Below are 20,691 nucleotides of genomic sequence, written 5' to 3' on the forward strand. Positions count from 1 at the left end.
TATCTCTCGTCTTTTAGGTCTTTTCGTTCACAAAGCTCGCCAAATGTTTTCTGAGATTTGTTCCCTTTAAAAGAAGACAAAATAATTTAGGATAAGTACAGTACCACTTATGAACTTATAAAGTACAGGTCAAATACCTTCAAACTTGATGGGTTATCGGCACCCATCATGCCTTTGCGTATGAGTTTGATTGCAGCCCAGAACTTGATTTGTTTTCACCTGCCATCGATTGCGTTGGTACAGCGACAAGAAGTCGTTTTGTTTCTGTAAAGACCAGCATTTTCTCGATTACGAATCAATGCATCTATACAATCTTCCAGCTTGTTTAACAACACTGGCACAGTTCGATCGAGTTTGCCGCGGATTTTGCATCCGACTTTTTTGATTATCCATCAGGGATTCTGTGATAATTGCTTCCAAAATAAATCGCTATTGATTCAGACAATTAATCTCTCGCTCATTGTATAGTGACAACTTCAATGTTCCTTCATTCCCCCGCTCTTCGTGTGAAGACCATGATTGACACAAGTGTGAGTTGGCGCAATTTTAACCACGTTTGGAACGAGAAACCTTGAGATCAGTTGATGTAAGCATTCATTTCGCTCAATGTTCAGAAATGTGGACGAGTTTATTTATGTCAGCGGTTGTCGGAAGATCGGCTTTTAGAACGTCGGTTCTTTTTTGATTGTTTTAGCTACAACTTGCTGACTTTCTCGTGCGGACGTCTCGCTTAAAACACCTCAAAATCTCTCAGCATTTCTTTCATTTCCCTCGTTCGTCCAACTCATGCTCTCAGTAATTAATAATTCTCCGATGGTGTTGATTAGTGTCACAAGTGGTCATATGGATTTCGTACAGGGCTTCCGAATTAAATTTTTTTGACCGACGATCAAATTTCCCATTTAAGAAATTGCATTTATTACCGTGCTTGCAATGTTTTGACGTGGAAAAAAGCGAAGCAAGGTCCACCAATCTGTGCGAGACATTTCCTTTTAGAAGAAATTGCCAACAATTTTGAATGCCTGCATTAATTTCGATCGAATATAGCCGTTTCTTGTAGAAGGCGCGAAATAATTCAAACATAATTCGTGCCATAACAGATTACCAGCCAGTCAAACTGTTAGTCGATCGAATTTGTTCGAGTGATATTGTCTCTGAATTTGGCATAAAAACGTTTATTTTAACTCGTCCAAGTACATCAAGGCATGAACTCTAGCCTCCAAAACGAGCGTCCTAATTGCTTTACGAATTCGTTCGCCCATATAGAATTTCCTTGCATTGACGCCAATGCTGACGAATGATTCTTGAGAAATTACGTTCCCATTGCCAATTACACAAGGCGATTATGTTGCCACGAATAACGAACAAATTGTCCAGTCGACTGGTTTGTTAATTTCTCCTTTGTTTCAGATTAAAGTCAGCAGCTTCCCATATGAATTCTCCCTTCTTCCGAATTTGGGCTATAGTGCGTATCCATCGCTTTTTGAACCTGCGGAGAGAGAATTTTTTTCTTATGACTTTTCAAAACTTAAATGATTGTAGAGGAACTCGTAAGGTTCATTTTTTAATGAATAAAAATTAGCATTGTGGGTGTAGGGGGGTTTTGGGGAACATCAAAAAAAATTTAAAAAAGCTTTCAATATTGTATGTAGAGGAAGCTGTGCGGCAATGAAAGTGAAGGAAGTTTGTGAAAACGAATGTTAGGCGTCGGCAGGTGATTTTTTTTTATATTCACTCAAATGTTCGAGGAAAATTTTACAAAAAAAATTTTGCCTGTGACAAAGTGGCATATTTTTAAACATAATTTTTTGGAGAGCTTCTTTTCACGGGCACATCACATTTGTATCACTCTTGTATGCCATGCAAGAACTTAAGAGTTAAATTAGATTTTTTTAAGCGCCAAAATTACCGAATCGATTTTGGTACCTTTCGTTCGGCCTGCTAAATGCCAAAATCTAATCTCTCTCTAATAGTTCTTAAATAGTACTTAAATACCCGGTTCAAAGTCTTTCAGAATCCCTTCCTATAGCTCAGCCTTACTCAAAAATTATTTGAACCAGCGTGTTTGTCCCTTGACTGTATGAAAAATAAAAATTTATTTTAGAACCCAGGAGAGAGATTACGGCGTCACTTTTCTTTTCTCTATTCAATCAAAACTCTACCGAAAGAGAACAATTCACTACCTCATTGAAAGGTGTCGCTGCAACAAAACCAATGCCATCAGCAAAATAATTAATTTTTTGCTCGACGTATTTTAGTCAAATAAAATGCCATCGTGTATCACATGATCTCAGGACTCCGGAACAGTCATCAGTTTTTTCAATCTTCCCTATATCGGCTTGGGTTTAAGGATTTGAAAAAACGTTTGCTGCTGTTTCTTCACATCCTTTTTTAAGACTTATCGCCAATATAGGACCGATTTAAAAAAAAATTCTTTTCCAGAGTCCTGAGGTCATGTGCTACACGATGGCATTTTCTAAAATCCGTCGAGTAAAAAATAATTATTTTTCTGATGACATTGGTTTTGTTGCAGAGACATCTTTCAATGAGATAGTTCTCTATCGGTAGAGTTTTGATTGAATATAGAAAAGAGGAGTGACGCCGTAATCCCTCTCCAGGGGATTCTAAAAAAAACTTCTTCACAAACTTTCCATGGTGATATAGTTCTTACGCAACGTGGTAAAAGTTATATCTACAGATTTATTGATATTTTTTTTAGGAATTTGAAACGGATGATGCATTTGTGAAGGAGTGTCGTCCGAAGCTGCTAAAATTGAAATTTGGGTGGATGAAGTTCTCGAACAAGAAGAATGCCAAATTCTACGCTGGCTTCGTCTACCCTCCAGACGAAAATGGAAATAACCGCGCTCTCAAGATCATCAGTTCTGGGTACCCTGACCTAAAGCCAAGCGAATATTTTAACTTCAACGAAAATCTATCTGAATTTGAAAAAAGACCTGCGGAAAAAACGGCACTGAAAAAATTTAATTTGAAATTTAAATTTAATTTAAATTAAATAAAATGGATTGCTGAAGGAGATTTATTTTCTAAACCAACCAAAGGATAGTTCAAACCTGCATCTGATCCTGAACCTGTTTATTCAGTCCGAATCGAACTCTTGCGAGTCTACCTTACCTAGAATTACTTATTAAGTGTTGGTCTTGCGGGAAGCGAAGTTGGAGGCGAAGTTTCACTCAAACATTTCAAATCATACAATGGTGTGCTTTGCAGCACTGATCAGCATCGAGACTAATGCTTAATTACCGATTACTAGCTCTCGCGAAAAATCTACACCCCCTCTTCCATCTACAGTCTCAAATTTTTTTCATGCAATTTGATGACTTACTTTGAAGGTATTTTTGATGGCAGGAGCTCAGAAGGACTCAAATGATAGAGAAATATCACTTCACTCCGTCATTTGAGATTGAGCTATGTGCCATTTGGAGTGTACAAATACCTAATGGTCATCTCGAAGGCGAAGTAAGTGAAGTTTGTTAACAAGCACTTATATGTTCCGCAGCGTTGAAAATTGGTATCGTTTCATATGTGACGGAGTAATCCGACATCGACACATAAACTCGTTTAAAAATCGCATGAGTTGATTAGCAAATATGGCTTGAATAAAACATCGACCGATAACGCGCATTTGCTGGTGGTCGATTTTTATTACATTTTTGTACCTAGAGTTGCCTACCACCAATTCAAAAAATCTGAAAAAATTGTCTACTGTACATATTTAAAGAAATAAATCATAGACGAAATATGTTTTACATGCTACATGCGTCGAAAACCGTACTTTTCATGTTTTAAGCACTTCTTTCGACGCCCTCAGCATGTAATATATATTACACACTTGTCACGAAGAAGTCGTGGCTTGCCGAGACTGATAGTGACAAGTGTGTACTCTATTTTATCACATAAGCGAAAACGAGACAACAATATAGACCTGAAGTCATCCGAACACCGCGCGTATGTGATAATAGTACATTACTATGCAAGGGAAGTAAAGTGATATCTCGTATCCAGATGAGAAAAAGTATCCGAGGGCGGCAGCCCGAGGTACTTTTACTCATCGTGATACGAGATATCACTTTATTTCCCGTGTGTAGTACGACGTTTTACTATGCGAGTGATGTAAAGGTTATTGCCTATACATGTAATAGCCTTATTACAAGCACCAGAATAGTAAAATCCATTACATAACTCGGGATAAAAATGAAAAGTCTTGCTTTCGTGTGTTTATTGACCTCAGCTTCGCCTCGACAAAATTCACACAAAAGCTCTACTTTTCAACTTTCTATCCCTAGTTATGTTATAGTACATTACTGTACCAGTGAAGTAATTTCATATCTCGAGATATCAAATTATTTCACGTGTAAAGTATGGCGTTTTACTTTACGAGCGAGGGAAAGGGTCTTCACTAGTGAGGGAAAGGGTCTTCACTAGTGAGGGAAAGGGTCTTCACTAGTGAGGGAAAGGCCACATTACCTCACTAGTAAAGTAAAAAACTATTTTCATACCTAGGACCCGAATCGGACTCTGTATCGGATATGAAAAATATTATTCGTACCACTGACTAAAAGTCTTTTTAGGTTTCAAAACGCAAGTTGTACTGAACCGCCACAGGCAGTTGTAATGAACCTCCAGGCAGTTGTAATGAACCGCCAGGCAGTTGTTATGAACCGCCAGGCAGTTGTAATGAACCGCAAGGCAGTTGTAATGAACCGCCGGCAGTTATACTGAACCGCCAGGCAGTTGTAATGAACCGCCAGGCAGTTGTAATGAACCGCCAGGTAGTTGTTATGAACCGCCAGGTAGTTGTAATGAACCGCCAGGCAGTTGTAATGAACCGCCAGGCAGTTATTATGAACCGCCAGACAATTATTATGAACCGCCAGGCAGTTATTATGAACCGCCAGGCAATTATAACGAACCGCCAGTGGTTATACTGATCCGCCAGCAGTTATAATGAATAGTCAGGTAGTTGTACTGAACCGCCAGGCAATTATAACGAACCGCCAGTGGTTATACTGATCCGCCAGCAGTTATAATGAATAGTCAGGTAGTTGTACTGAACCGCCAGGTAGTTGCATCGAACCGCCAGGTAGTTGTAATGAACCGCCAGGCAGTTATAATGAACCGCCAGGCAGTTATAATGAACCGCCAGGCAGTTATTATGAACCGCCAGGCAGTTATTATGAACCGCCAGGCAATTATAATGAACCGCCAGGCAGTTGTAATGAACCGCCAGGCAGTTGTAATGAACCGCCAGGCAGTTGTAATGAACCGCCTGACAGTTGTAATGAACAGCCAGGCAGTTGTAATGAACAGCCATGCAGTTGTAATGAACAGCCATGCAGTTGTAATGAACCGTCAGGCAGTTGTAATGAACCGCCAGGCAGTTATTATGAACCGCCAGGCAGTTATTATGAACCGCCAGGCAGTTATTATGAACCGCCAGGCAGTTATTATGAACCGCCAGGCAGTTATTCCGCCAGGCAGTTATTATGAACCGCCAGGCAGTTATTATGAACCGCCAGGCAGTTAATATGAACCGCCAGGCAGTTAATATGAACCGCCAGGCAGTTAATATGAACCGCCAGGCAGTTAATATGAACCGCCAGGCAGTTAATATGAACCGCCAGGCAGTTAATATGAACCGCCAGGCAGTTAATATGAACCGCCAGGCAGTTAATATGAACCGCCAGGCAGTTAATATGAACTGCCAGACAGTTGTAATGAACCGCCAGGCAGTTAATATGAACTGCCAGACAGTTGTAATGAACCGCCAGGCAGTTGTAATGAACCGCCAGGCAGTTGTAATGAACCGCCAGGCAGTTGTAATGAACCGCCAGGCAGTTGTAATGAACAGCCAGGCAGTTGTAATGAACAGCCAGGCAGTTGTAATGAACAGCCAGGCAGTTGTAATGAACAGCCAGGCAGTTGTAATGAACCGCCAGGCAGTTGTAATGAACCGCCAGGCAGTTGTAATGAACCGCCAGGCAGTCGTAATGAACCGCCAGGTAGTTGTAATGAACCGCCAGGTAGTTGTAATGAACCGCCAGGCAGTTATTATGAACCGCCAGGCAGTTATTATGAACCGCCAGACAGTTGTAATGAACAGCCAGGCAGTTGTAATGAACAGCCAGGCAGTTGTAATGAACAGCCAGGCAGTTGTAATGAACAGCCAGGCAGTTGTAATGAACAGCCAGGCAGTTGTAATGAACAGCCAGGCAGTTGTAATGAACCGCCAGGCAGTTGTAATGAACCGCCAGGCAGTTGTAATGAACCGCCAGGCAGTTGTAATGAACCGCCAGGCAGTTGTAATGAACCGCCAGGCAGTTGTAATGAACCGCCAGGCAGTTGTAATGAACAGCCAGGCAGTTGTAATGAACAGCCAGGCAGTTGTAATGAACAGCCAGGCAGTTGTAATGAACAGCCAGGCAGTTGTAATGAACCGCCAGGCAGTTGTAATGAACCGCCAGGCAGTCGTAATGAACCGCCAGGCAGTCGTAATGAACCGCCAGGTAGTTGTAATGAACCGCCAGGTAGTTGTAATGAACCGCCAGGCAGTTATTATGAACCGCCAGGCAGTTATTATGAACCGCCAGACAGTTATTATGAACCGCCAGGCAGTTATTATGAACCGCCAGGCAGTTATTATGAACCGCCAGGCAGTTATTATGAACCGCCAGGCAGTTATTATGAACCGCCAGGCAGTTATTATGAACCGCCAGGCAGTTATTATGAACCGCCAGGCAGTTATAGTGAACCGCCAGGATGTTGTACTGAACCGCCAGGCAGTTATTATGAACCGCCAGACAGTTATTATGAACCGCCAGACAGTTATTATGAACCGCCAGGCAGTTAATATGAAACGCCAGGCAGTTAATATGAAACGCCAGGCAGTTAATATGAAACGCCAGGCAGTTAATATGAAACGCCAGGCAGTTGTAATGAACCGCCAGGCAGTTGTAATGAACCGCCAGGCAGTTGTAATGAACCGCCAGGCAGTTGTAATGAACCGCCAGGCAGTTGTAATGAACAGCCAGGCAGTTATAGTGAACCGCCAGGATGTTGTACTGAACCGCCAGGCAGTTATTATGAACCGCCAGACAGTTATTATGAACCGCCAGGCAGTTATTATGAACCGCCAGGCAGTTATTATGAACCGCCATGCAGTTTTAATGAACCGCCAGGGAGTTATTATGAACCGCCTGTTAGTTATAGTGAACCGCCAGGCAGTTATAGTGAACCGCCAGGATGTTGTACTGAACCGCCAGGCAGTTATTATGAACCGCCAGACAGTTATTATGAACCGCCAGACAGTTATTATGAACCGCCAGACAGTTATTATGAACCGCCAGGCAGTTAATATGAAACGCCAGGCAGTTAATATGAAACGCCAGGCAGTTAATATGAAACGCCAGGCAGTTATTATGAACCGCCAGGCAGTTGTAATGAACCGCCAGGCAGTTGTAATGAACAGCCAGGCAGTTGTAATGAACCGCCAGGCAGTTGTAATGAACAGCCAGGCAGTTGTAATGAACAGCCAGGCAGTTGTAATGAACAGCCAGGCAGCTGTAATGAACAGCCAGGCAGTTGTAATGAACCGCCAGGCAGTTGTAATGAACCGCCAGGCAGTTGTAATAAACCGCCAGGCAGTTGTAATAAACCGCCAGGCAGTTGTAATGAACAGCCAGGCAGTTGTAATGAACCGCCAGGCAGTTGTAATGAACCGCCAGGCAGTTGTAATGAACCGCCAGGCAGTTGTAATGAACCGCCAGGCAGTTATTATGAACCGCCAGGCAGTTATTATGAACCGCCAGGCAGTTATTATGAACCGCCAGGCAGTTATTATGAACCGCCAGGCAGTTATTATGAACCGCCAGGCAGTTATTATGAACCGCCAGGCAGTTGTAATGAACCGCCAGGCTGTTGTAATGAACCGCCAAGCAGTTGTAATGAACCGCCAGGGAGTTATTATGAACCGCCAGGGAGTTGTAATGAACCGCCAGGGAGTTGTAATGAACCGCCATGCAGTTTTAATGAACCGCCAGGGAGTTATTATGAACCGCCTGTTAGTTATAGTGAACCGCCAGGCAGTTATAGTGAACCGCCAGGATGTTGTACTGAACCGCCAGGGTGTTGTACTGAAACGCCAGGGTGTTGTACTGAACCGCCAGGCAGTTATACTGAAACGCCAGTCAGTCATGTCGAATAACATATCGATTGGAGGTCAACATTTCAAAAATAAAACTAAACAAAAGACTTCTAAACAAAAGACCAAACAAAAGACTAAACAAAAGTTAGGCAGGTCCTCATTTACTCTCTTATAGCTATAATGAAACATTATTCTTTTTTAGATAAAAAGTTTTTTCATACCTATGACCCGATAAGTGCGACTTCGTCGCACTTTTTTTCCGTCCAATATGAAAAATACTATTCGTACCACGGACTAAAAGTCTTTTTTAGCGTAATCGATTCCAGACCTCGCCTTCGGCTCTCACACCCTAAAAAAGACTTTTAGTCCTAGGTACGAAATTTACTATATCAATGAAAGAACAATATGTGTCCGACTACTAGGACATATGCAGAGACTGGTGCGCCCACTATATGCTTGTCATTTATGAAATGTAAACTTCAGAACATTCAGAACTTCAGAATCGAGGACATGCCCAACTCAATCTGTCATTCTTTCGTTTACAATCTTCATTTCTCATGACCCTTTCTTCAAAAACATTTTACTATCTGTCCCATGCGAAAGTTGACCATTACACAGCAATTTGCCCCCTATGAAAATGATCCATTACATGTGGACTATTTTCGCTTAATTTTTTTTTAGTTTCATTTATTGAATTCAACTTTTGCATGAGACAGGTAGTAAACTAGAATATGTTGGATGCTGCTACGTACTGTACTTCATTCCTTTAAAAACAACCTCGTGCTTGCAAACTCCCTCGTGTGCTTTTGAGCAACTTTCTTTGGTAACTGTCTTACGACTGTACACTGTCGAAAAGACAGTTATGGTAGCTTTTTGCTCAAAAACACACTTGTTAGTTTGTTTTTATCAATTTATCAATTTAACAATGAACTACTTTCGCAGCATCCAATGTAACCTACGGCTACTGAGTGTGGTCTAAAGCAAAATGACGTCGTCGACTTTCTCAGAATGAACTAAAGATTGCACTAGATCGCTTGAGTTTGAATTTTCTATTAGTCGGTCGGACTTTTGCAACATTCATTCCTAACATATTTAAAGACGTAAACTTCCGCTATATTTTCGTCTCAAATACAAAAGAACTGACATTTCGCAGACCAAAAACTTTATATCATTAAACACGTGAAAATCAAATTTCTTCACCCGCATAGTTCGACAAGAATATACATCATGCCATTATATACAATAGAATCGTGTGGGGTATGGAAATATGTATACTGAGAAGCGATGTAACCATTTTCTACTAACTGTATCTCACCGAATCATAAATACATATACAATAGAAGTATAGCGAGCGACACGGAGAGAACATTCACCCCTCTAATATTATGACAAACTGAGCGTAAAAATCGATACATCGTCATTTTGGAGTATATACGCTTACGTGAAAGGACTTTATAGTGGAAAAGGGCATAGAAAACGTTGATTAACACGCACATTAAATTTGAAATTTACATTACATGTATGCGACTCTGTCTCCATACATCATCCGGACAACATTTGGAAAAGTGAAGAATATTGTTCTTCTATCCAAAATAATTTGTCAACAAAATAAACGACTAAGATACCAATATACGTTGCGTTGCATATATTTATCGTTTAAGAACACATTTCGTAAGCCACTTTTGGTTTGTAACACTCAAATGGATAAACATATTGTTCCGCTATTATTTAACAAGTAGCAGCTCTGGCATATCTATATAAGCGAAGTGAATACGTTAAGATAGCAGAGACATTGCTGTTGGTATTTGTGAACCCACGAGATCTGTGAAAGACATTATGCATACAAAAACGAGTTTAAGAGCTCGGAAAACATTGAGATATCAATAAGTTGGATATAATTTTGTGACTTGCATTCACAAAATACGTATAAATGTCCATGTGGGTATATGGTATGGTGTCAACGAAATTCGTTTGAAGGCTGACTGTAATCAATTTTTTACTCTCACACATTTTAGCGTGAGTTTAGCTATACGCATTAAACAAATATTCAAATGCATTCGATCAATGTGAGCAATAAAATGAAGATTTCACAAACTCTGTTTAGTTTTTCGGGAACAGGCTATACGGTTTTATGTTGCATTCGAAAAGAAATGAATTTTTTTTCAGAATTGTTTTTTTTTGTTGTTCAAATTTTAAAAATACACCAGCTGGCGACTGCAGCTGTTACTTCATTTTGACCAATCACAGTCAATTATTTCTACATGTGGTATTGATGTTGTAGATATATTCGTTGTAGAATATACCTGTTGTTGGTTGGGTTCAGTTTTTTTGTTGTCTCGTTTTGATGAACATGTTGCAAATACACAGAATTTATGTATATCACACGTGCATGTTTGAATGCAAGTTTTCGGGATTTGAGAAAAAAATATTCTTATCATAGCAAACTGATCTTTTATTTGGTTAACAAAGAGCTATCCCTACAGGTTCTGGTAGTATGTAAAATAAGGCTTTTTATTTTCGAACACGAACTTAAGATGAATTAATAGGTCGGTCGGATGTCATAAGCAATGCTTGCGTTATGAAATTTATTTTGTAATAACATAGTCACAAAGAACCTCGCAGTTGTTAGTAAATTGATCGGCATCACACAAATCGTCAAATTGGTCCGGAAATTCAGATTTATCGATTATTGTAAAATCAGTGACAATTTATCACCGAAGTGATCAAACACGAAGTTTTTTGTAATTTCAAATATCATCTGTTCTCGACCACGATGACAAAGACAATGAAATGAGCTCTAGCTGAAGGTAACTTTTACAGCAAACTGGATGTTTAAACAAATGAAGTAGAAGATTTTGTTTGATGCCTTAAACAAAAGAATTTAGAGATTTGAAAAGGTAATGTCTAACAAAAGTAAATTTTCGTTATATAAACAAGATTGAGCTTGTTGTTAATTTTGGATATAAGGTCTAACCAGGCCTCTCACTCTAAATTTGAACTCCTTATTAAGGAATTAAGAAAAATTCAAAATAAAACGCATCACTGTTTACTTTGTCGTACCTATCGTTTTTGTAGGGTGGCAGTTTTCGATGCGACAAAATTTTTGAAATTTAAGACGTTCTTACGGTGTGAATTCTTACTTGACCCCACCCTCAAGTTTAAAAACTTGCTGGATTAGAGTTTGATCTCGTTAACTGAAAAAGCTGTTGTTTGTTGTCCCGTTCGAATTTCGAAAAAATAATAAATTGGTGAAAGTATAAATTTGAAATTTGAATTGTTTGTAAAAAGGACGCATGTTTGAGACAATGTTGAGGGTGATTTACATGGTAAATCAAATAGTTCTACTTGAGACTCTCGAGCCGAGAGGCGGCGTGGAACCACAAAAATATATGTTAAACCAGTCATGTTGGAACATGAGCTACGACACAAACTTTTTTATTAAAATTTTTTGTGTTAAATAATAAAAATTGATTTTTTTTCCTAATTTTGGTTTCTGTCGATGAAATTTGCGAAAAATAATGAAAATAAGGATTTTTTAATAAAATAAGGAGGAATAAGGAGGTTTTTATAAAAACTAGGTCCCACCTTTTGGGCGGGTCAGGTCCCTTGACTGATAATTTTTTTCAATATCTTTTTGATCATTTTCATTGTTGAACTTCCGAAGCATCACTGATACAAATGCCTACATTTGATCCTAATTTATTTTTACATATGCTGTATTCCTAAAAAAATTGTCAAATTTAGAACATTAATATATCGATTACTCTATACATTACAACAAAATTCTTCAAAAAATCTTTGAACGTAAGACCGAATGATCTTTGAGTTCTTATGTTTCTTATAAATTTGCAGCAAGATTTTCAATCAACCAATCAAACTCGTATGAGCTATGTATTATTCTGTTTGATTGCCATTTTGTCGAATTGAATCAGAGTAGATGCGAAGTTTAACGAATATGGAACGATGAGAGGCCTTTTCACTTTGGTAAAAAATTTAAAAAAAACCCATTTCGTAGAAGGATGAATTCCCTGGGAACGAACAAAACGCCTTCTCATTACATTTCGTAGAAGGATGAATTCCCTAGGAACGAACAAAACGCCTTCTCGCGACATGTACCACATTTCATTTGAAAGCAGGCATTTTTCTTCCGTAAGACAGTAAAAACATCTTTCTTTGGTATTTAGTAGACGGATTTTTGTTAGTCAACTATCAGATTTGTTAGTCAACTATCAGATTTGTTAGTCAACTATCAGATTTGTTAGTCAACTATCAAATTTGTTAGTCAACTATCAAGTTGTTAGCAGTTCACTAACAAGAGATGTTTACCGGTTAGAGGCTGGGCATGTACTGACGAAATTTTTCTTCCTATTTGTTTCATGCACATCATCGAAAACATACTTATACGATTTACACACACTACGCAACAAATTCAAATTTCATCAAAGTAATCTTTTTCGATTGAGGCTATAATCAACAGTGTAAAATCCTGTTTTTATGGCATAGCTTCCAGATCCTTCGTCCCACATAGCCCATCTTCGAACTTAGCGTTGGTATTTTACTTCCACATATTTAAAAAAAAATCGTGCCTTGAACGATTTTTTGTTACCCAGATTAAACGTTTTTCATGCCATTTCATACATTTTCAAGCACAGTAAACTTTTTTGTTACCCACATATTTCGGTATTTTCTGGTGTAAGACCCTGACTTTCAGTCAAGGGAATAACCGCAGCTCGTGTGAATTACAACCCTCGCTTCGCTCCACAAACTTTAGTCGTCGTAGTTGTCTAATGTTTGGTTTGCTTTGGCCGCAAACTTATCGCTCGTCCGAGCTGTCTAATATTGCAATACGACACTGCAACTCTTGTGAATTACGACACTCGCTTCGCTCGGGCCGCAAACTTCACACTCGTCAGAGTTGTCTAATAATAAGTTTTAGTCTAATCGCAAACTTCTCGCTCGTCCGAGCTGTCTAATATTGCAATACGATACCGCAACTCGTGTGAATTACAACCCAGGCTTCGCTCCGCAAACTTCAGTCGTCGTAGTTGTCTAATGTTTGGTTTGCTTTGGCCGCAAACTTAACGTTCGTCCGAGCTGTCTAATATTGCAATACGATACTGCAACTCATGTGAATTACGACCCTCGCTTCGCTCGGGCCGCAAACTTCACACTCGTCAGAGTTGTCCAATATTAGGTTTGATCTAATATCAAACTTATCGCTCGTCCGAGCTGTCTAATATTGCATTACGATACCGTAACTCGTCGAAGTTGTCTAATGTTAGAATTGCTTGACTTTTGTAATACTATATACTCACTGTAGTGTATATGTAATTTTAGGTATATGCTGCTTGTTAATTAATAAAATATAAAATAGCAATTATCAAATACCAATTATCGAAAATCAACTATATTGTTCATTTATTACATTTCTATTTTTTGGCATAACTTCCGAAGCGTTGATCACACATAGCTTATCGTCGAACTTAGCCTCAGGAATCCCATTCCTCGTCGATTAAAAAAAAATCATCAAAATCGGTTATGAATTACTCAAGTTATCGTGGTGACAAAAAAAAAATAGGTTACAAACAATTACGTTTTTCTTCACATTTCATACAATTATCAAAAATTAAAAAGTATCACATTTTCGTTTTCAATAGGTAAAACACACATAAAACAAAAATGTGATACTTTTTAATTTTTGATAATTGTACATTGTTAGGCGACAAACATTTTATGGTATTAGATCATAGATCATTAGATCGATGTGTACTCTTTATAAGATGATTCTGGAGTGACAAAAGACATAGCTAATGCGTTCTTTTTATACATAAATTCATAATTGATATTCAAATAGCCAACTATCAAATTTGATAGTCAACTGTCGAATTTGATAGTCAACTATCAAGCAAGTTGATAGTCAACTGTCAAATTTGATAGTCAATTATCAAGTTGATTGTATACCATCAATTCTAATATAATTCGTTGGCGAAAACAAATTCAAATGATTTACACACACCCTAAAAAAATCAAATTTCACCAAAGCAATCGTATCGTATTTAATAGAGAAATTATCAACAGTGTAAAATCAGGTTTTCCTGGAATAACTTCCAGATTCTTAATCCCACATGGCTCATCTTCGAACTTAGCCTCGACAATTTAATTCCACATCGATAAAAAAAAATTTGTTGAAATTGGTTAAGAATTACTCGAGTTATCCTGCCCACAAGAAAAAACGGTTACAGACATTTAACGTTTTTCATAACATTTCACAAGTTGATAGTCAACTATCAAGTTGATAGTCTACCATAAATTCTAATATCAATCGTTGGCGAAAACAAATTCACATGATTTACACACACATCCAAAAAAAATCAAATTTCATCAAAGTAATCGTATCGTATTTAATAGAGAAGTTATCAACAGTGTAAAATCAGGTTTTTCTGGAATAACTTCCAGATTCTTAATCCCACATGGCTCATCTTCGAACTTAGCCTCGAGAATTTAATTCCACATCGATTAAAAAAAAAATTGTTGAAATTGGTTAAGAATTACTCGAGTTATCCTGCCCACAAGAAAAAAACGGTTACAGACATTAACGTTTTTCATAACATTTCATACATTTTCAATCAAAGTGTACATGTATGGTTACAGACATTTTTCGGTATTTTCTGGCGTAAGACCCTGACTTTCAGTCAAGGGAATAAGAAAAAATAAGGAAATAAGGAGGTGTGAGAGGCCTGGATCTAACTACCCATGACAAATTTCCTACAAGATTATTAAAACGAATTTTTGGTAGTCCCATGAACTGGTAGGATATTCACTTTTCTGGTCACTAAATAAAAGTCCAAATAAAGTGTCGATGTTTCGCAATATTTATTGAAACCTTCAGGACCACATATTTTTCATCTTTAGTGAAACTGAACCGAATCATACAGCAGTCACATCCGTAAAGAATACAATCTCTATCATGGAGAGAAAAAGAGAAATTCGAGATGTTTTCTGATTTGGGAGTAGTTGGGCGTTGTAGTTTGTAAATTGGCTTAACAAATGATAATCTAGATTATTTTAGTAGTTAAATTCTTGTTGTGAGCGCGTGCCTAACAAAAATTTAGAAGATAAAAATCTAGATTTTCATCTGTCCAACGAAATTCTTGTTTGCACAAACCACAACAACTCCCAAGTCAGAAAACTTGTCGAACCTCACTTTTCTCTTGCTGTAGTTCAGAGAATTGTCTGCAAAATGGGAAACAGCTCATTCTATGACGTCATGACGTAGGAAGGCGTAACTAAGAAAAGTACTGCTTTTTAAGTAGCCAAGAAAAACGGACATACTTTATGAATGACGCCAATGATATGAGGAAATGAATATTCCCCAAGTGCATTGTAGTGCTACAAATGTTATTCATAAGATAAAAATGTTTTTCTGCAATGAAATGTGATATGTTACGATCAAGAATGTTTGTATTTATAACTCTTTCATCCTGCTTTATCTAATAAATTATTCGTCGAGTATACATATAGGAAATTGACACGCACGAACACATATTGAATTTCTCTAATTTGCTATTGCCACCGAAATTAATAGGCAAGCATTACATGGTGTTCTTTTGCTCATTTTGTTTATTTTTAGAAATTTTTATTTCTTTTCTTTCTCCAAAACCGAAAATATGTTCTGGACGGATTCTGAAATTTCCGTTGCATATAATTTACAACTGCATTTTTTTCCGATTTGGATGATAATAAAAATAGATTTTAGGTTACAAAATAATGGGAAGCTGTAAACCGTAGAATATGTATAACTTACCGAGATCTACCAAAACAGCGATGAAAATAATTTTCGTAATCCATTTTGTGCGTTGCTCCATGTTTGAAAATTTTCTGTTTTTCAACAGTCACACTCAAAGCCACAAAACACTTTTCTTTATTATTTCCTTTCTTATTCACACAATTTTCACTTTCTTTTCTCGAAATCTTCCTCTCTTCGATATATAATGCACACAATGACAATGATCCACTCAATTATATTCCTCACTATAATTTTCTATCGGATAATTTTCGTATTTTTCTTTTCCTTTATTTTTTATTTGTTTCACAACACCAAGAGGTCAAACCTCTTATCCACTGAACACCACCACCCAATTAATGGGAGGTGGTTTGTGAGCTTTCACTCGTCGATTCACAAAATACCTTTATCACCACCTGTAAGACATACAATTTAGACATTAATTATTTAAATTTAATAATTCATTGAAGGCTTATGGATATATTTGGATCTGTAAGTGGTGGAATGATTAAGTAACCAATCGAAATATTAACTATTTAAATAAAGGGCAAGTTTCGTTTATTATTTAAACGGAATGGTGTTTGTTTAGTTTGTCACTTTTTGTTTACGTGCCCTGCTCTAATATAGTAGATTTGTTGGGGAAGTTGTGGATATAATAGCTATAGTATATTGGACGACATCATAAATATTTTTATTGTGGTTATTTATTGCTTGTGAACAGTCAATTGATTTTTGGATGTTATCAGATCGGATAAAACGGTGATTGATTCCGAGGTGAATTATGAAAATTTTGTATTATTTTTTGAACTTCCATATTCACATTCATTACATGCGATATGTCCAGAACTTTAATGAATAGAAACTACCAAGTATGGTCTAATGTCACCGTGGAGGACATAACAGTTGTAAAAATTGATTCAAACGCACTCATTCATATTATTGTGACATGAATACGTTCAAGAGAAATAAAACGATTTTGAAGAATCCGCCATTCATTGCTGAACTTTTCACAGTAATGGGAAGGAAAACCTCTCAACATGCAGTTTTTAAGGCTCGAAAAATCTATCTGAAATACCTGATTTGACCTGAAACCTCAAATATATAAATTAGGTCAACTTTACCAGCCAGATCTATCTTTTTACAATTTTATGTACAAATTTACGAAAATTTCGTGTTTTTGATCGACGTGACCCGACAGGTTTGACAAATTTAGGTTCAGTTCAGGTCAGGCCCTCATAAAAAATACCTACCTTGACCTGAAATTTCAGGATTGTCTTTTGACCGCGGACCTACTCCGAACCTGAAGGTTCCTTTATGAGCTTAACAAAAAAAAAATCACCCTTTCAGTACGATCAAAAAAAGGTTTCTTCATAGATAAGATTCGACTCTACCTAAAGTGTAAACTTTCAACGAGTTTTGATTCTCATTATTTAATTAGGTTTACTGCTTAACTCTGTAGCAAATGCAGCAGCAGACAATAAAAGAAAATTGTAAATTGTGTTAAACTACTAATGCAACTTATACAGACAACTCGAACAACTATTACGTTGGCTACTTTTCATTTCGTTTTCAAAACCGCTTTCGATTTGATAACAGCATAAAAACGCTGATAAAATTGCTATACATTTAACGACACTATGTTCGCCTTATCACCTATGACGGTGACCTTTTGAAACGTTCTTACATTTTATCTGAAAATAATTTGCCAGAACAAATTGAAGTAGAAAGTTGAGTTTTCCCGTTGATAAGCGCCACATTCGTAATATTCATTGGACGAAAATGAACTGATAATGACTGAAGTGCATGCAGTGCATGACAAAATGATATTATGGTTGACTTCAACCGCAATAATTTAATTTAGTTGAATTGGAATCACTTAATTTGAAGTGATAAACTATTGAACGTAAAATTTGTTAATCAGAATTGAAACGAAGGCAGGGATGAAAGAGTTTTTATTTTCTGGCGTGTTTATCGGAGGTTGTCTTAGTCACAATCGATATTAGTTGGCGAATCTATATTACTTGATTTGATGTAAGTATTATCGACCCCAGACGGAAATAAAATCTTTCACTTCATTTGTTTCAACACGAATTTGGTTATACAAGACGACATCATTATTTTACTTAAAGCCTCAATTTTATCTAGGAAGTATACGACCTGAATACTCTCGTTCACTGCGCAAAATGAATAAATCAAACGAATCTGTAATAAAATTCAATCACTAGCACGTATCCATCTAAAACCAAAATATGCCGGTGATGATGAATATGTTTGGGCAGTCGTATACATATTCTATGCCAAAATTGCGTGTTTTTGTATGTAGCAGTAGCATAAACAAATAAACAAAATGGAAAAGGTGGTACACGTCTGAAAGAAAATTCTTTCCTACAATTTCTCATTTTTTATATAAATTACAAGAAGTTTCAGATAGAATGTCTACCAAACTAAACAGCGACGACCGGTATAGAAATATGGTTTTTCAATTTTATTACTTTCATTGTCCGATGTGTATGCTCAGATGTTACACACACGAAACCACAAATTCTATTTCAATGAAAACAAAACAAGAGACATTCAAAACGTTAAGGGTTAGACGAACTTTTTTTTGTTAATTATAAGGGTGCAAACCCACATGTCAGAGAGGAAGCCATAACGTTTTTAATTTATGAATCGAATATGGTCTGCGACCATTTACACGTTTTTGTTATATATATAAACCCAACCCTAACTCAACATATATACTACCCTTCATATGGTTCTCTGCTGGATAAAAGAAGTAAAATATCTTGAACTCCCGAAAGTCTCGTGTATCTACAATGTGCCGGTATTAAAAGTCACATTCTAAACGTGCCTATAACGTACATGCTATTAATTACCGTCTTTCTATGTGTTCAATGCATTGATATTTACGTGAAATATATTTCAACTTCATTACGGAACAATGTGGCAACAGATTCAGAAAATATTCTTTATGAATTATTTATCATGAGCCTTCACAGAAAGCAAAAAAATTACCATGAAATAGCGAGTCTTTACTCTTAAATATAGACAGATAGATTCAGAGACGGAAAAAAACTATCGTAAGCCATAAAATTTTGAATAAAATTAGCTCAGTCCGCTTATCAATAATATGAATAAACTACGACACACGCACAACAAAAACTTGTATTGGCATATCGGCTAAAAACCAGGAAAAAATATAAACTCGCAATGGTAGCATTAAAAACACCCTCAAATCGAAAACCCTCACTTTTCCAAAGATGTCTACTAAACAAAGGGGATTCGTGCTATATAGCGGGTTGCCATGTTACATATCGCGAAAATCGATGGAATTTCGTGAATTTTAGTTTTGTATATGACTCACACACATTTACAGAACGAATGTGGAAGTTTTCATAAAAACTTTCGTTGTAAAATTAATTTATTTATCCGCACAACGGAATGCGAATTCGCCGTGAATGTATGAAACATAAATAACATTAAAATTAATCAGAAGCATCCTGTTTATTGATTTTTTCGGTGAATGAAAGACGCCACCCTGTTTAGAACATAGATTTATCTTGCCAAAATCCGGCAATTTATCACATTAAATTGAATTAAAACATACCAAAATGGTACACAATTTTATTCACTGGTAATCCAATTATCCGTTCGATCGAATTTATCGGAACGATTTCGACGAATTTGTGCAAATTTATCTGAAAAACAACTTTGATGAAAATACACAATTTTGCACAAATGTCACGGCACTTTCAATGAAAACAAATGGACCAACCCGCACGATACGAGCGTTTCACGAAGACTGATTCTTATTATTGGACGCATTTTCGGTTTCGTTCGTTCACACTTTTCTTTGTGTATTCTGCTCTTTTGTGCTATAGCTGTATGAATGGAACTCCACGAATTTCATTAATGCCCACAAAAAATAGAGAGATTCGGCAGGTCGAATGAGATCGAAAGCGGTTGTTTGTGTGTTCAATGGAGAGACTTTCTTTTGTTTACATGTTTTTGAGCATAAAGTTCAATGAAAAAATAATAACAAAGAGATAAAGCACATGGTGGAAGAATCAATTTCATTGATCGAAGATTGCTATTTTGTTGAACTTCACTTAATTCAACTTACTTCTTAAGATGAAAATATTCTGTCTAAAAATAGATCTTCGAGCAATAATGTCTTACAATATAGTGGATTACAAATTTATATGATCTGCGGCTAATTATCTACCCGCTGATGGAAAAACCGATTTTCTTCCCGAGAGCAAAATAGGCAAAAACTTCCCGATTTTGAATAAAATACAAATTTTTGCACCGAAAGGGAAAAATTTCCCGGGATCAATACTCTCGGGCTCTCTATGATTTTCCGTCAGCGTTAGCGTATCTGCCTAACTTGACTATCTAGATAGTATCTATGCAATGTTAATGTTAGCTTAATCCAATCAAAATTGTGTCTTTCTTTTTACCTGCTCGAGATACCATAGATTCATTTAAATATGCAAGCAGCTATTTCTTTTCGAACCTCGCAAGCCATTCATTATAGATCACTTTATACCGTTCGATCATAAAATAATATCGAATCTGTTACTTCCTTTAATCTGAACATTTTTCTGAACTCGACTAAATCTACTACTTCATTAGTTTTAACATACCTTTTTGGACTATATAAGATCGAACGAGTCTGAGTTATTCATTTATTTTTGTTAAAATGGTCGATAACAGATGATTTAATTCGTACCAACGTTTCGCT

At 37.1% G+C, this 20,691-nt stretch overlaps 1 protein-coding gene across 38 annotated transcripts in view; it reads right to left on the minus strand.

Annotated features, from left to right (window-relative positions):
* The window catches only part of LOC119066071 (Down syndrome cell adhesion molecule-like protein Dscam2), a 139,127-nt gene extending 119,389 nt beyond the window's left edge, over positions 1-19,738 (minus strand). For all 38 annotated transcript variants that reach the window (XM_037168309.1, XM_037168320.1, XM_037168313.1 and 35 more), the window contains exons 1-2: positions 19,555-19,738; positions 15,969-16,363 (exon numbers count right to left, since the gene is read on the minus strand). In XM_037168309.1, coding sequence (XP_037024204.1) covers positions 15,969-16,029 — 61 coding nt within the window. In that variant the 5' untranslated portion in view covers positions 16,030-16,363; positions 19,555-19,738. The remainder of the gene's footprint in view (positions 1-15,968; positions 16,364-19,554) is intronic.
* Positions 19,739-20,691: the final 953 nt, after the last annotated feature.

Source organism: Bradysia coprophila, chromosome IV, assembly GCF_014529535.1.
Source record: "Bradysia coprophila strain Holo2 chromosome IV, BU_Bcop_v1, whole genome shotgun sequence".
In the NCBI taxonomy this organism is placed as follows: Eukaryota; Metazoa; Arthropoda; class Insecta; order Diptera; family Sciaridae; genus Bradysia; species Bradysia coprophila.